Consider the following 16925-nt stretch of genomic DNA (forward strand, 5'->3'; position numbering starts at 1 on the left):
AGCCAATCGGGAACTTAGCCTCCTTACATCTCATGCAGTTCTGCAACAACATCGAGATTCCTCAGACCTGCGATAAGGATTATGGGTACCTCTTTAATCGAGCTACGCGCTGTTGCTATTTGGGGTGTCTCAATTTTATGCTCTTGAGCCTGGAATCTTTCTTCTACTCGTTCCACCAGATTCTTCAGGCTTCCCAAGGCAACACACAAACACTAAACGCCTACTTCAGGATGCCTCTAATACAGATAGATGGAGAGACCTCTGTCAGAGGGTTACAAAGGATTCCAAATTGATTGGCTTCAAATGTCCCTTGAAAATCTGGGCCTGTCGCTGCCTTTAGCGCCGTGCAAGAATCCTGGACACTCCCTTTGTTTCCTATTGACACTGGCCTATTGAGTCAACCACCCAGATGTTTCGAATGATGCATTATCTGAGGAGCACAATGATACTTGTTTCTTCCTTGAGAATAGGCAGGTGCAAAGCCTGTTTGAAAAGAAAAGAGGAGATGGCACTGAAAGGTCCCATGATCTTTTGTTTCAATGCCCATTGTCTTTCATGGATTGATTGTTTCACTCACTATTGTTTATCTCGGTCTCTAATCATTTCAAAAAAGAATAAGTGAGGATCGTCAGCGTGGTTCGAGATACCTGAGAACCAGAATCAGCACCTAAAAATTCGAGGGGGATCACTGGTGATGAATTTCTAAAGCGTACGACTCTCCTACTTACACCATCGACATCTACACTGAGTAGAAAGCAAGAGATAAACTCGCTGGTTTCGAGGCAACACCACTGGTCGGCGCCCTACTCTCTCTCACTATCTCTAAGTCCTTTGATGGTGCCAGAATATCATGCAAGCGCTGCGTGTCCTCAGTACGGCCGTTTCGAGGTTGCTGGTCTTCGCCCACATTTTCACAACAGTTGTCGCCCATTCTTGGGTTGAACAGCTCATGGTCATCGCGCCGAATGGAACCTTTGTTGGGTCTCCAGGATATCCTCGAGGAAATGTTCTTCGCACTGATCCCGCCTTCAACGACAAGACCATGACCAATCTGATACCGCCTAATGGCCGGGCTAATCTGAGTCAAATCCTTCCGAGTGATCGTTTGTGCAAGGATACACAACAGAAACAGTCCCAGACCGAGGGTAGTCCAAGGCTTCAGGCAAGTGCTGGCGCTGCTATCGCCCTTCGCTTCCAGGAAAACGGCCATGTGACCCTACCCCAGAACCAGGCTGGGAAACCCAGGAATCGTGGGACGGTATATGTATACGGGACGACAAAGCCAAAGGACGACGAACGGCTTCTTGACGTACACAATGTCTGGAACAAGGAAGGCACAGGAGGTGACGGGCGCGGCGTCCTCTTATCAATGCAAAATTTTGACGATGGCCGTTGCTACCAGATAAACAGCGGTGCGATTTCCGAACATCGCCAGGCCACGTACCCGCACGAGGCAAACCAACTCATGGGAGCTGATCTCTGGTGCCAACAGGACATTGCGCTGCCATCTGAAGCGCCAACCGGCAAGCCCTATACGCTATACTGGGTTTGGGACTGGCCTACAGCTCCGGGAGTGGACCCTTCCTTGCCGAATGGAAAGCAAGAGATCTATACTACCTGCATCGATGTGGATGTGATTGATGGGCCTCCTACTCATGTCCGTATACCTGCGAACTACGTCGAGGATCAGTCCCTGAACAATGCGGCCATCCCATCTCAGTTCGCAGAGGTATTTGGAGTAGAACGTTCCTCGTTCTCTGCGCCTGTCTCTTCAACATCTCGGCTGATTCCGACACCGACTGCCGTACCCAAGCAACCGACACTAGCGACAGTGACTTCTTTCATTACTTTGACCAAGACTGTTCAGCCGAACGCCTGTCAGACCAGTCTAGGCTCATCAACACCTAGCTCTTCCACGCCCAGATTCTCTGCTCCAGCTTGGAACTGGTTCCGAAAGCCTGTCTAATTCTTCAACAGCATTATTCTCAAGGCAAAGGCTCGGCAGATCTGCGCTAGAGCTTTCGCATGTCAGCCACAGCTGGTACTGTGCATCTTTCTTTTTGACTCCGGTTCTTCTTTGTTTATAATGAATAGAAAGTGTTTCCAACCCAGCAAATCAGTTGAAGACTATCGTCTATGAATATAAATGGTAGAAGTAGAGAACCGTGTATGCCCAAGCTGTGTGGCTGCCACTCGCCAGGGGAATTGTCCTGTTCATAAATCTTTCAGCCAGCCTGATCATTCTCCAGCAAGCAAGGGCAACCAGTTTCGCATACCAGCCTACCATCAGGTTACATGCGAGAAAATGCTCGCCTTTGTTAAATGAGTGTTGGAGCCTGGACGAACGCAAGGGGACAATGAGGCCTCAGGCATGATTCCAAGGTGGGAATAGATCAAGGCACCATATTCCTGAAACACGCTAGTCCGCGCGTGGTAGGTCACGTGGAGGCCTCCAAATCTTTGGCGGCGGGAAGAAGGAAAAACGCTGTGACGAGGAGATTGATTCATATTATTAAATCTTTACGGAGTACTGAATGACCGACTTGACATCTATACCATGATTTGGAGCCACTGAAGAAGCTCCAATCGAGATTCTGGGTTGACTTTTGGTACAACGTCCCCGTCTCTGCATGGCTGCGTCTTTCTCCACCAACTGCGCCTCGATGATCCTAAACGCTTTCGGGGCTTGAGTCTTCAGTACCTCGCAAGTAGGTAATCTCCGACCTCCTGCTTGGCTCCCGCCATCCATCGATCGTCCATTTGTCCCCTAATAATAATAAGAAGAATGATAATCATTATTACTATCACTTGCACTGGCAACTAAGCACAGTAACTCTCTCTACTTGTGGCTTTTCCTCCTCGTTCTTCCTTGCAAACCCCTCCTCCCCCCTCTCTGTCTCTCCTTCATCGCTCTCCTGTTTGTTCTTCTTCATTACTATTGGTTGTTTTTCTTATTAACCGGAACCAGCTGCTGCTATATTTAGATCCTCCCACTTCCATCGCCTCAGTACCTTCAGACTGACTCGACAAGAATCCAAACGCGGGACAAAATTCCTTCGAGTCCAGTATTATTGCCTCGACAGCAATCAACCCGCTATTGGCTACAGGGTACCCTTATATTTCTCTTTCTCAAAGGCTCCGAATGGGCTTACGGCTCATTGCTCCATTGGTTCGGCATCTCGATTCGAAAGACAAACCGAGGCGTTCTGGGGGGGCTTTTTTTTCTCTACGAGATCAATAGCCGCGCGCTGAACCTATCTCGATCGATGATTGTTGCAACAGTCGCCAACTGAGGCACTGGAGTCATTTCGAATATCCTGCGTCTAGAATCGCCTCAGGGGTTTTCCAAAGCGACATCGACTTGGAGAATCCGGATTACATTTTACCCCAGCCTCATACAGTCGGTGGTTCATATTGTGCTTGTAGGCAAGGAGCTCTTAAAAGTACCTCTCAACCTGCATGCTTTCACTCTTATTGCTTCCATAGTCCCCAGCCATCTGCGTCGACTGGATTATATTGGGGGTTTTCCTCTTCATATCATCGGGCGTGTTGCTGCGACCTAACATTGATCGGATTCGGAGAGTCGACGACGCGATGCGAGACTAAGTCCCAACGCTTCCTTTACCGTCAAACAATAATCGCCTCCTCGCCGGACACATCTTTAACTCAGATCGCTTTTCTTTCCGGAGAGAGCGTCCTCATACCCGTCATTATTTGTCGTGCCTCTCCACGTCGATCTATCATGGCAACCCTAACCTCATCGGCTTCTCGGCCGCAGTCACAGGTGGTCACCTCGATGACGAACTTGTCGGTCTTACCTCCAATCATAACAGATGCTTCCGGGAAGACACAAATCGGGCAGCGGACATCGTCGTATGCGAAAGATCGTCTGTCAACGTACTCGAATGTTTCCGCAACTTCTCAGAATCGCTCTCGTCCTGGTTCGCATGTGTTCCCAATCTTCCATTCCAGCTTGCCATATGCGCTCGTTCGGGATTTCGCATACCCCCCAATCCACCCACTCCATTACGGTCCTCTGCCACCCCGTGCCTCCGGTGTTTCCACTCCGGCAAGTGAACATCGGCGCCTTTCGGACCCTCCCGCACCATGGGATAACTCGCGTGGTCAGTGGTCTTCGGGCGCTTGGAGAACGGATCAAAGTCCTGGACAGCAGCAATTACCCGCAATGTCGTTTGGCGATGGGCCCCCTTATAGCGAAGATGAAGACTTGCATAGCCCAGTGTTCTCCGCGTCGCGCCACCGCAAGAACAAGTCGACAGGGATGAATGCGAATGGCCGAAGAACGAGAAGTCCCGGTCGCGGCCATCAATCTGCCTATTTCTCCGGTGACGCTGACCGAGGAATACTGGTCAGCATGAACGCGGACGGCAGCGAGACTTATTATGTCAATGATGACGATGACGGGACAGATGACGGCCCCGGGGGAGAATATGTCACCTATCCTCCGAATGAGAGCCGACATTCTCACATGGGGAATGAAACTCACAGGGACTATCAGGAGCGTGAGCATGATGCAGGGTTCGAATCTGAGGACGATTATTCCGGTGCCGACCGATACTCGGGCGATTTCCAATTCGCGGTTGGCTGTCCCGATGAGGAGATGCATGGCAAAGCGGTTGCGCTGTTTGATTTCACCAGAGAACATGAGAACGAGCTGCCCTTGACGGAGGGACAGGTGATTTTTGTCTCATACAGGCACGGCCAGGGCTGGCTGGTCGCGGAGGATCCAAAGACTGGTGAAAGCGGTTTGGTACCAGAGGAATTTGTTCGGTTACTTCGGGACATCGAAGGTGGCCTGACATCGCTTAGCGTCGACCCAAGTCTGGATACTGAGGAGGATGATAGCACATACTTGAGCCCGGACTCAACCGACTCAGAGCAGGCCATCACACCAACTCAGAATGACCAACTGCCTCTGAGCTCTGATAGGGGGTCTGTTCATATTGCCAACAGCGCAACGAATCTGCAGAGTTCAGCCGTCATCCCAGCTGGCGGTGGCGAGACCGAATCGAACCCATCACATTTTCTGCACAACGGACAGGAGATCGACAGCGCCCCACCAATGGAACAACGAATGTCGGAGAAACAGAAGACAAAAAGGGAAAGCCAGATGGGTATGCTCTCGAAGACATGAGACATGTTCCTCAACGTTGGCCTTGCGCGTCCCAGATGGACTGGCTGCAAGGTGGAAGTGTCCCACCTTGAGTCCGTCGTGAGCGTTATGCGTTTACGACTCGGGTCCGTTTCTACAAAGACAGACGGATTCAAAGATTCTTCATTCTTGGCTGCTAGCCTTGAATGGGCTTTCAGGATTGCACTCATTGAGCAAAGTGCCAGCTGTTGTTGTCCAACCGCCCGGGAAGGCGATTCCAAAACGATACATAGTCCGGGTGACTCTAGACCAGTGTCATCCCATATACATGACACGATATATTTCATGACGAGATTTCGCATCGGATAACCTGGTGGATCAAAGGTTGAAGATGCTTGATATTTGACAAATTGAGCTCTCAGCGAAGGAAAGGGGATACGACTTCGCTTGTTGGCTTGAAACAAACCAGTAAAGGAGAACAGGCATTGTTCTTCTTGCGATTTCTGGCTTGTAAATACTTGACTTTTTCTTTTTCTGCATGGTTTTACTGTCTTCAATATCCAGCGCCGGCGTCATCATCTGTGTCAGCATCTGTTCTTGATTCTTGGGTCTTAAGGGGCTCATTATGCATGGTATGGGCTATCATTCTGTCAATTCTAGTCTCTGTGAGATTGGAAATCAATAAGAGATTATGCTAGTAACCAGGATATGCAGTAGATTGCAAGTGAATGGTATATATACTTTGAACCCATACGCCACAATATCCAACCAGCTACCCAGGTCCAAAATAAAGCCAGTATACATCCATCCCATCGTATCGCACCAAGTTCATCGCTTGAAATCCACCTCCGAACCGGGCAACTCGGCCATCCTCCCCATGGACCCCGGCAGCTCCGACGGCTTACCCGCCCCAAGCACCTTGCTGTCGCCCATCGAGGCCCCCAACTCATGCACCGCCGCTGCCCCCTGCGCATCCATCTCCTGCCTCATCCGCCCACCCAGCATGGGAATCTCCTTCTCGTCCATCTCCATCGCAGCAGCCTTCCCTTCGGGACCATGCTCATCTTCACGCATCGCCGACCCCACAGTAGAAACTGCGCCACCATCAGCGTCCTCGCCACCCCGCCCCGCCGGCTGTTGATCCCCCGCCTGCTGGGCGTCCGCAAGCCGTCGACGCCGCCGTCGGAACCAGAAGATGAACGCGATGAGCCCGCCCAGCGCCGCCGCGGCGACGACACCCCCGACGATCCCGCCGATCTGCGAGCTGGATAGTCCGTTCCCGGATTGTGGTTGTGCGGTGGGGGTTGGGGATTGAGTCGAATTGCTGCCTGTGCTTGTGCTTGTGCTTGCGTTTGTGTTTGTGCTCGTGGGTGTACTCGAGATGGGAAGCGTAGCTGTCCCTGTCGACGCGCGAGTCGAGGATGTGGCCGTGTGGTTCGTCATGTTGGTGTATTTCACGCAGCATTGGATGTTATTCGGCCCGGGGCAGGGCCAGGGGTACTAGATAGGTTTTCTGTCAGTTGGCAATGAGCTTTTTTCTTTTTCCTGAGCATGAGGTCTACCCCTGTGCCGGCGAAGTATGCGCCCTCCTCGCAGGTCTGGTTCGAGGTGTCGCGGCAGTAGCCTGTTCCTTCGGAGACGGTGCAGCGGCGCTGGAGGCAGCACTATGCGAGCATTAGTGTGAGGGCAGGACAGGGAGAGGTCAGGACTTGTCTTGCCGTGTAGTCGGTCGGGTCGCTTTGGCATTGGTCTGTGTAGACTATACCGACACCTGGGCAAGTTAGATGGACTTGTACTTTCGCAACGGGGTATGGAGTACGGAGGATAGGTACATTGAGAGGCTGGGAGACACTCTCCGTCGCCAATACCGCCTGAGCAGCCATTGTATGCCTGGTTGACTTGACGGGGGAATAATACGTTGCTTTCAAAGATGGGGTCGACGAACATGATCGTGGTCGTAGAATGGATAGAGATAAATGGCGCTGAAACTCGATGGAATTAATTACTGGAGGAAGATTCACTAGCAATACGAAGAGAACCTGATCTATCTATATTATATGCCTAGACCGTAGTGAAGTGATCAACACCCCCATAGCTAAAAACAGACTTCAAGACTGACACCGAATCAATCACGGTTCACTCGTGCGGCTGAAACGCGCGAACCAATCGTCCAGTCATAGACTGTGCCAAGTTCACGGAGCAAGATAGGCATCAGGGAGATGGAAGTACAAGAGTGCATTTTGTCCCTCGTATCTTCCCTGGGGTATCAGCCACTCATTGGATAGCCTCAAGTCTCCTTTACCCGAGTCTCTCTGACGGGGGTTACACAGCAAAGGAGGAGACTCGAGGGTCAAGATTCAAGAATGAGACAGATAACTACCCATGTGGTCCAGAGAGGGACCTAGTCTAGACTATTATTCTTGCCTACCAAGGTTACTCTGGACGCTGCGGTATGCATCCGGGGAGGCACTTTACCTGAGCGGGTGCTGATCGTCGAGACAGCGCACATTCTGGAGGGAAGGATGCAGGGAAAATACGAGCCCCTGTCCAGGGTCTAACCTTCGAAGACCCAATCTCCTTTGGCGATGATTCGATGGCCATAGTGGCAGGATTTCAGGTTCCATACGGAGTAGAGGCAGATGATCCATTCAGATGTCATGAATAACACCCGTAGAGGAAAGGGGTCTCTCAGCGGGGGTATATAAATGGCGACATATTAAGGGCCACAATCCACATACCCAAGCGAGGATGGTGTGCAGATAATCATCGTATCAAGGAGATACGAGTAGTGGTGCCAACCTTAATTCGACCATTTGCGTTCGAGGTCTTACAGCAGCTGCGCAGATCCCCAAATCCTTCTGGATGCTGGAGTGATGGGCTGAGGAAAGATTCAAATTGGCTTACTCAACAGCAAGGCATGCAGAAGATATCTCGAAAATAATACAGAGTGGAATAAGAAGACTGCGCTCATGGACAAATGATCTTTGGTGACTGGCCTTGAACCCTGTATATCGATTCCTACCAGAAACGAAAGAGAGATTGAGAAAAAATTTGCACTACGGAGAGTATCGTCTGGTAATCAAAAGCAAAGACAGAAAAAACAAATAAAACCATCAGAGATGAGAGACAATTAGCCCAGCAAATCGTCAAGCCCCGAACTGCCGGTCTTTGTCCCCTGTTGCTGTGTTGATGAGCTCATCGAAGGAGAAGGAGAAGCTGGAGTGAGACTGCTCGACGGGGCCGGGCTTCCCCAGATGCCCGCGCTAGCTTTCTCTTTGGCCATACTGGCCAGATTGGGCCCCTTGCTTGCATTTGCGGATGACTTTTGAATGCCCGCGCTGGCACTGGCGGACGACCAGAGAGACCCAAAAGCGTCACCCGACGACTTAGATGCCGCCGGCTTACCACCCGCCGATGAAGTACTCCGGGCAGAAGTGAAAGAGGAGGTCGAGGGCATGCCCGGCCGGTGGTTGGGTGTCATGGCCGTTGGTTGCTGTGCGGTGGCGGTGGTAACAGAGGTGAAGTAGTTGGGAGTGGCGGCCTGAAAGCCAGCCGGTTTGGGCTGTGCGGGCTTTGCCTGCTGCGATGGCGGCACCATGGAGCTTTGAGAAAGGGTGGGAGAGGCAACAGTGCTCGATGTCGGAGTCGGGGTCATTGACGTAAATCCGACCAAACCATTCAGGTTCGGCCCTTGCACGCCAGAAACGGGCCGAGGAGCTGCAAACTGAGTACTCGAGGTCGTACTGACCGTGGAAGCGGGCGCGGGAATAGCGAATTGGTTGGCTGCGGGCTGCGGTGCTGGCGTTGCGGACTGGAAATCATCAAACTCGTCATCGTCATCGACCGGTTTGGACTCGAGAATATCCAGGCTGTTACTGCTGGCAGGCTTCTTGCCAGCCGCAGTAGACGTGGAAGCAGCAGCGACCGTCTCTCCCTCGCCAAAGTCAAACAAGTCTTGTTCGGGCTCCTTGGGAGGCTCGGGCTTCTTCGCTTCCTGCTTGGGACGTGGAGGGCTGGGTGCGCGACGCCGCGCCGGGCTGGCGTCGCCCTCATCGTACTCGTCGTACTCCTCGAACCGGTTCCCTCTCCGTCCTGCATCCTGGAACTCGCTAGAAGCACCTCCAAAGCCGCCGCCGTCACCGTAGACTCCTCCACTGTATCCACCAAAGGACAGGCTATCGCTGCCAAATCCGCCGTACCTGCCGGTGGAACCGGAAAAGCCGCCCCCCATGCCACCCATTCCACCGGAGCCTATTCCGCCCTCGAAGCCACCAAACTTGTTGCGATTCGCCCGGGCCTTCTTTCTCTCGGTGCGAATAAGATCCACATCACCAAGCAGCTTCACCAGCTCCGACGATCGGTTGCGCACGTTCACACCTTGGTCCTTGCCGTTCTGGTCGATGTAATGAAACTGGCGTAGCATCCGGATCAGGGACAGGTGAGACCGGGCGTCGTCGACAACGCGTTCCGAGCCGTTCTTAACCAGAAATTCCAGCAGTTGAAGACTCTGCATGACACAAAAGGACGAATCAGTCTAGCCGGTCTCGGGTGGACACCAGCCCGCGTAATCGTACCTTGTAGATCTGTCGCCACTCCTCCGCGGTCTTGTCTGTGAATCGCTTGTAGATCATCGGCATAATTTCGTTCAACAGCTGGCTGTTAGCAATGGAGATTAGCATGGAGCCCAGATCCATCAAGTAATCGACATCGCGACAAGTACGGAGCGAGGGAGATAACTGACTAGCTGTGAGTTCCGTTGGCGATCTCCTGCATCAATGTAGTTGAAGCGCCCCAGGGTTCATTGTTCGTAGCTTCTCGGACCTGCTCGCAGTTAGAAACTTGCATACCGACCCGGACAATCCGTCATCGCTCTCTCAGGACAAGAGCGAAGCCGCCAATGCGACTGGCAGGGCGGCGACAACGAACCTTGGACTCCATCTCGGTGTAGTTCATGACAGCTAAGAAACAAGAATTAATACCAGAGCTTGTATTTCCCATAGTAGTCAACCGTTCAGGGCTGACGGAAATCTGGAGAGAAAGACGGGTTGCCAGTAGATGCTGCATTGGAGTACCTACCATTCTGCACCTTGCGGACTCCCGCCTTGAGATCATACAAGGTCAGGTTGCTGACCTGCTCTTTCAGACTGTTGAAATCCATGGCGCAGACTCAGCTTTGTCCGGTGAATTTGCACCCTTGTCAATTGACAAAACTTTTGAGAAACAAAAGAAAGAAAGAAAGAAAGAAGGAAGGACTAAAAATGCAGTATATGCAAGGACTTGAGATTCAGGACGAGAGAGACGGGGACAACGAGGAGGACGGGAGTTCGGAGATTCCAGCTGGCATCCGCAGTTGGGGCCCAAGGCATCCAGCAAGTCACGTGTGAACCCCTGATATGTCCATGTTCGCATGTACTAGAGATGTACATCATAGCAGCCTACAGTCGCATTATTACCCTTTCAGCGGTGTGATGACTTAGATATCTAGATTGCCTTCGGAAGCCGTCATATCATGTACTACTAAACACTATGGGACCAATACATACATAGAAGACTCGTCTAAATCATCACGGGGGAATCATCAATGGAATCAGTGAAAGGTAGGGTTTCAAGGAGAAGGCGGAATTTGAAAGGAACAAGCAAACATGTGAAGACTTTGCTGGGGAATCGCGTGCCGCCATGCCACGGCGCCGAAGCTGAAAGAAGGAGAGTTGATCGGACATGAAGTGGATATCGCTGGTAAGAAAAGGGTCATCATCAACTAAAGCATGCTGAACGAACTCATATCCGCAGATGAGGAACCACAATACTGGTGGAATAAAATAGAATGAGGAGGGGCGAAAACAACAAAAATCAAACAGACGTCATTAGGGAGAGTTCGGGATATTCTGCTGAATTTATCAATCCGGTCCCGCCGAGTACCCCATCATACCAATCATTCGTTATAGAACTTTCTCATAATCAGATGCAAGAAAAGATTCACGTTGACTCGTAAGTGTCCATCGAAGAAGTCCATGAACTGCATGTTGTTGAACTGCGCTTGCAACAAGTCGTCCAAGGGCACCTGGGCGTTTGCCCCCGGGACCATCATGGGACCACTACTGCCATCGAGGGTAAAGACACCGACTTCATTGCTAGATATTGTGAGGTCGACGCGGTCCCATTGGCGCTCCGAGTAGCCCTTCCAGTAAACCAGAACGCCCTTGTCTGCGAGGTTCCGGGCCGAGTACTTGTAGGAGCCGAACTTGAACACTTTGCCGGACTTCTGAAGCTCGCGTTGGTGGTCCCATTGTTTGGTAAATGGCATGAGGAATCGCTTCTTGCCTTTCTTGTTCTGCAAGGTCACCATCGCCTGCTCGATGTAGTCGTTGTAGGTTTTGAGCTGCTGTTCTAGCCAACCGGCTTGATCGTTGAGACGGCCCAGGGTAAGACGTGCGCTTTCCAATTCCCGCTGCCGCTGAATTCTACGGCGGTGCTTCGTGCGAATATCAATAGCAATGGCATTGAGGAGGTCTTGATAGTGGTTGTCACGGCGGATCTTGCCGGTCCGCTCGAGCTGGAGAATGTTCTCAAGTGCAGTCCGTTTCAGCTCCGAGTATGTCATGGATGCGATATCAACCAGAGTGCTCGCCTCAGAGTATGCGCTTCGCTGGCTGGTATTCGCGGTTAACTCGTCCCTTACTAAGGTCATCCATCGTTCTTCGTCCTCCTCAGTGGGTGGTTTGACCATAATTTCCATGAGATTGGCGCCCGTCTGAACCCTAATAATGTAGAGGACACATCGTTTCGTTTCCATGAAAAGCGCTTTGACATCTGCTTCGGGATCTGGGACGTTTTCCCGTTAGTCGATAGTCACAGACAAATGCCTTGATAACAACCACAACTTACCTTCTACTTGCGCAAGCTTGGGATTTAACGTCAAATTGATTTCCGAGGAATTGACGCTCATCAGTTCGTTTTCGTTGGTCTTCACGTTTCCGAGATCGCGGATTATCTCCCTTAGAATATCGTCGGGGTGAGGACAAATATAGTTGATCTCAGACGCAACAAGTTGGTGGATCGAAAAAATGTCGGACATCTTGATGTACAGCGTGGGCTTGGTCTTCGCGTAAAGATCATTGAATTCGTCAATGTCGAAATACGCTTCCGCATCTTGTACCGAGACCACTATATCCGAGTTAGCTCCTGCGCGATATGCCCATGTACCTGAAAAAGGAGCAAACTTACTGTCGCCCCAAATTTGGCCGAGTCGTTGAATTGAATCGGCAACATAGCTGTTCAGTGGCTGCAGGTAGACATTCTCCGTGCCAAACAGTCTTCCGGAGGCAACCTGAGCGACAACCTTGGCAATTTCAGACAGATTTCTCTTCTGCTCCTGCGTGAGACCACGTTCTATGACACCATATTTCTCCGGTTCGACCATGGCAGGCTGGAAGTAGTTTCTCCAGACCCAATGGCCGACGGCCTGGAGGATGAAGCCAGGATCCTCTCCTGAGAACCGGGAAAGGAGGCACTCGTACATCTGTTGGGTGATATAACGAATTCCAAAGGGCATGCGATAGAGAAGTTCTTCGAGCGCAGTGAAGAATTGGTCTGCAATGTCACGCAGATCCTGCAGATTTTGGATAAATGTCGCTCTCGTTTCAGGATCTCTGATGGCCTCTTCTCTGGGAAGGTCCAGTGGCCGCCGACTTCTCCTGCCGGTACGCAGCTCTTCGTTATTGATCGCCGAACGGTAGATTTGGATGGGGTCGCTTTCCAGGTCCAGCTCTGGATTCTCAACCACATTTTCCCTTACAAGTGGCCCAAGGACATCGCGCATGAATTTTCGATCCCGAGGAGATTTGATGTATGATGCGAATAACTTGTTCCAGAACGAGTTACAGCGGAGATATTCATGCAACGAATCAAAACTTTCAACCTCCTCCTTCACCGAGCGGGATAGCAACTTGATGAGGTAGTACTCCTCGCGTCTCTTCTGGGAATAACCGAAGAGCCCCATCATCAAGTGCCTTATTCTCTCATACTCCTTTTCCGGTGTGTTGAGCTCTCGCAGTCTGCGGAAAAGCTTGGCGAGGTACTGAGACTGTGTTTGCAGGAGAAAGAAGAGCACTTGATAGTGCTCCAACTTTTTCCTGGATGTCTTATTCAAGGCTTTGAGGTCAAATGGGTCTTTTGACGAGATGTCTGCATTGGACAAGAGGCTGCCAACATGGCCTCCAAAATGCTTCTGATGTTTGACGACTTCGTCCAGCGTAATCTTGTTCTTTACCAACAGAGCAATCTTGATGTCCAGTTGACTGATATATTGTTCCGCCAGCTCATTTTGCCGGACCTGTTGCACGACCAATTTTCTGAGTCGCTCGAATTCGATCTCCTCATCAAAATCGAATTCGCTGTCGTTTAAGAGATGCACGAATCCTTTGACTGTATTGACTGGGGGGTTCTTGCCGGTTGTGAGGCTCTTGTATGCCTGACCCTGGATTCTGCCTCGCACAATGCTCTGCGCCTTGACGACCCTCTCCATGTTGGCCCGATAATATTGGCGCTTTTCTTCGAACTTCGATCGGATGATATGTCCGCGCATGCGAGATTGTAGGTCCGTGATCAGTTCCTCTTCGGCTGCTAGATCAGCCAAATCCTGGCCGACGTCGACCCGAACGATCATCGCTCGTATATGCGCCTGCAGCTGGCTAACCTCGTCCTCACAATCTTCCAGTTCATCAAGAACAGCTCCAACTCTGATTCTCAGAATTGCGGCTCTGGAGAGAGCTTGAAGATCCACAATCATGTGTTCCTGTGCTTGGAGGGCTTCTGCGTCGGCTTCCAGGCGCCTTCTTAGGATAGCAGCTCGGGCAGCTGACTGTAGCTGTAGAATTGACCCTTCCTCTTGCACCAGCGCCGCTCTCTGTGCGCCCAGGGCGTCCCGTACACCTTTTGCTCGAAGGATACTCTGGAGCCCAATGATTGACAGAGTGTGCTGCCCTAACACTTGTCGAAGAGAGTTCAGGTGTCCCCTCACAGCTCCACCACGGACGAAAGCCTGCAGAGATATGCATTCATTCTTTGTCTTTGCAAGTGCGTCGGTGAGTTGGGAATAGCGGTCTCTGGCCGCCAGAGCTCTAGCACCGGCTTGAATTGATATCACGGACGGCATCTCTTCAGCGAGAGAACTCTTCAGCTGAATTATGGCTTTACGTGTCAGCATTCCTCGAATCGCAGCTTGCAGCTGTTGCACATTATCTCCGGTGTTCTTGATGTCGTCTCGTTGAGCGCTCAATTGCCGCCGGAAATGAGCACCTCGAATGAGCGATTGGAGTTGCGTAATTCCGTCTTCAGCGCATTGCGTCTCGTCGTGTTGCTTTGAGATCAATATCCGACAAAGAGCGCCTCGCACAGCAGCTTGCAATGCGATGACTCGAGGCTCTATGGCTCTCGTGTCTTCGTACACGGCGCAAACTTTCTTCCGTTGCAGGGCGCCTCGAATAGCTGCTTGAACCTGCTTGATGCCTGATTCTTCTTTCCGCGTCCGACTCCGGAGATACTGGGCTCGAGTTCTTGCCTTTGCGCCTCTGATGAGAGTCTGCAGCCGCAGGACATCAAGCTTCTGAGCTTGGCACCGTTCCCTATCACCTTGCTGGCGGGATCGTACAATGAATCCTCTGCAGGCCGCCTGCAAATTTACTGCAAAAGACCGCATGCTTAGCCGATATTGGATGACCTGACGGGCCCAGTCGCCACGAAGTCTGGACTGGAGGTCGATGAGGAAAGGTTCGAAATCCCACAGTTCATTCATGACATTTCCAAGCTTCAGCCGCAACATCGCGCCCTTGATCTGAGCCTGAAATCCGGTAATTGATGTTTCATTCTCGTGGAGTTCGCGCTCGATTCGCTCTTCTTCGGTTTCAGGTTCTGGCTCGGGCTCTGCACCAAAGTTCGCAGCCATGCCGGAGAAGCTGGGCATGCTTACTCCTGACTTGTCGAGTCCCTTTTGCGTTTGTTCGAGCTCATGGTGCTCGAACTCGAGTTGGCCGACAAGATTTCCCATGCGAATATCCACCAGACCTTTCTTGAAGAGCAACCATGACAAAGCGTGCACGCAGTGGATGACCTTCGGAATGTTCTTCTTTTCGTACAAATCAATGAGTTCGAACCTGAATAGCTCGGGTAACTCGACCTCGTCTAAAAATCGAAAGAACAAGGCTATATTGTCGGAGTGTCGGTACTGCAATTTCGGGTGCCTGAAGATTCGGAATGTTCGGTTAGGATACATCGCCTGCACAACTTCTGCGAGAGTGACGCCATCTCTGAGGGCTTCCTCCAGTTGGACGATTGGCGGGATTTGCTTCTGAATGACCTCTTCGATCCATTCCTTGGCTTCTCCGATGTGGCAAAGATACTCGTACGCCTGCAAAAATTGACGTTGTTTGTCCATCCAATTACCAGCCGCCCAGGCCGACGCATTCTGCTTTCGAGCAACCCTGGAGCCCTGCGCGCCCGCAACAGAACCCGCGCGCTTCAGTCGTCGTCGTCCCTGCAAGCCCACTACAGAAGGACTGTAGGTTTCGAGAGCAAACTCCTCAGTCTCACCCGATTTGGCGAACTTGGACAAAGTACGGAGGTGGCCCGTCGATGACTTCTTGAAAGTTTCTAACTCTGGTGTTGAGAGGGTCGTCGTAAGAGGTGGTGGAAGTGGGTTAGACAGGCTATGGGAGTGATGTGGTCGCATATGCGGTCGAGAATGAGGTGAAAGGGCGTGAGGAGATCCTGGCTGTACGGAGTTCTTTCTCGGAGGGGTTTGCGAATTGAATGACTGCCGTTCGCTCAGTCGGTCGCTCTCCAAACTTTGTGGGTGGCGTGAATCAGGAGTTTGAGGGCGGTTTTCCTTCCAATACTGTGGATTATCGACGGTTTGACTTCTCGTATGCCGATATACAGATGTTTTACTCGTCGAAGTGGCCGCATTAGGAGCCTGGGGAAGTGGTCGCAAGGAACGCCGGACATTCTCATATGTCGTCGCCGCACTCGTCCAGCCTCCCCCTTCAGAGGTGTCTTTCACCATTGTCCCCAATGTAGTCGAGTTTAATTCACTTTTGCCTCGTCGGTGGCCGATCCGGGAAGCAGACCCCATGGACGCATTTGACGAGACGGTACTGGTTCGACTGGGAGCTTGCGAATTTGACGAGAGAGAATAGACAGATGAACTTGTGGATGCGGTCGAGCCATGTCGGAGCGGGCTCGAGGTATGTTGCGGAAGATCGGTCTGTGTGCGTCGTGGAGAAATTGGCTGACTCGCCATCACTGATGACGTTGTGTGGGCAAGAATCCAAAGATCAAGAGAAATGGGGAATTTTGAACTTCAATTGGCCGCATGCCTGCTTCGGAAAGCAGAAGCGGTGCTGTAACTGTAAGTAGGCCGAGTATCTAATGCGCAATAGTACCTGACTGCTTTTGGTTGAGACGGGAATGTTTATTCAAGGGAGGGACCGCATTGCCCTATGGCAACCGAAAGAATTGGGCGGGTAGATCGGGGTTGATATAGAAACGCGGTGGACGTAATGTAACGCCTCTATCTTTGCAGAAGAGGAGCGTAAAAGAATCGAAACTGGGAGAGAAATCGTAAATGTGGAAAGAGCAAAAGAGGAATCAACCACGATAACAAAGCGATTCGACCACTCGGGAGATGTGAACGTAGGAGGGGGGAAGAAAAAGAATACAAAGTAGAAAATAGATGAGTATGGAGTGGGATGAGAAGGCGCTACCTACCTTAGGTACCTTTTTTTCTAACTTGGATAATGGCCTCTCCACAGAGATA

General features: G+C 51.4%; 5 protein-coding genes across 5 annotated transcripts; 2 read left to right on the plus strand and 3 right to left on the minus strand.

Annotated features, from left to right (window-relative positions):
- Positions 1 to 850: 850 nt before the first annotated feature.
- Positions 851 to 1966, plus strand: Aspvir_001320 (uncharacterized protein; the record flags this gene model as incomplete). The annotated part of the gene is made up of 1 exon (XM_043266446.1): positions 851 to 1966. One exon carries the CDS (start codon positions 851 to 853, stop codon positions 1964 to 1966), a length of 1116 nt encoding a protein of 371 aa, XP_043122381.1.
- A 1776-nt stretch (positions 1967 to 3742) lies between these two features.
- Positions 3743 to 5155, plus strand: Aspvir_001321 (adaptor protein NBP2; the record flags this gene model as incomplete). Its single annotated transcript, XM_043266447.1, has 1 exon — positions 3743 to 5155. The coding sequence occupies one exon, from the start codon at positions 3743 to 3745 to the stop codon at positions 5153 to 5155; it is 1413 nt and encodes a 470-aa protein (XP_043122382.1).
- A 786-nt stretch (positions 5156 to 5941) lies between these two features.
- On the minus strand, positions 5942 to 6996 carry Aspvir_001322 (uncharacterized protein; the record flags this gene model as incomplete). Its single annotated transcript, XM_043266448.1, has 4 exons — positions 5942 to 6613; positions 6676 to 6777; positions 6879 to 6884; positions 6946 to 6996. The coding sequence occupies 4 exons, from the start codon at positions 6994 to 6996 to the stop codon at positions 5942 to 5944; spliced, it is 831 nt and encodes a 276-aa protein (XP_043122383.1).
- Positions 6997 to 8243: 1247 nt separating this feature from the next.
- On the minus strand, positions 8244 to 10271 carry Aspvir_001323 (epsin-3, clathrin recruitment and traffic between the Golgi and endosome; the record flags this gene model as incomplete). Its single annotated transcript, XM_043266449.1, has 5 exons — positions 8244 to 9620; positions 9688 to 9769; positions 9855 to 9934; positions 10040 to 10071; positions 10190 to 10271. 5 exons carry the CDS (start codon positions 10269 to 10271, stop codon positions 8244 to 8246), a joined length of 1653 nt encoding a protein of 550 aa, XP_043122384.1.
- Positions 10272 to 11045: 774 nt separating this feature from the next.
- On the minus strand, positions 11046 to 16409 carry Aspvir_001324 (putative Ras GTPase activating protein; the record flags this gene model as incomplete). Its single annotated transcript, XM_043266450.1, has 3 exons — positions 11046 to 11935; positions 11999 to 12277; positions 12338 to 16409. 3 exons carry the CDS (start codon positions 16407 to 16409, stop codon positions 11046 to 11048), a joined length of 5241 nt encoding a protein of 1746 aa, XP_043122385.1.
- Positions 16410 to 16925: the final 516 nt, after the last annotated feature.

Source organism: Aspergillus viridinutans (genome assembly GCF_018404265.1).
Source record: "Aspergillus viridinutans IFM 47045 DNA, scaffold_1, whole genome shotgun sequence".
Taxonomy (NCBI): domain Eukaryota; kingdom Fungi; phylum Ascomycota; class Eurotiomycetes; order Eurotiales; family Aspergillaceae; genus Aspergillus; species Aspergillus viridinutans.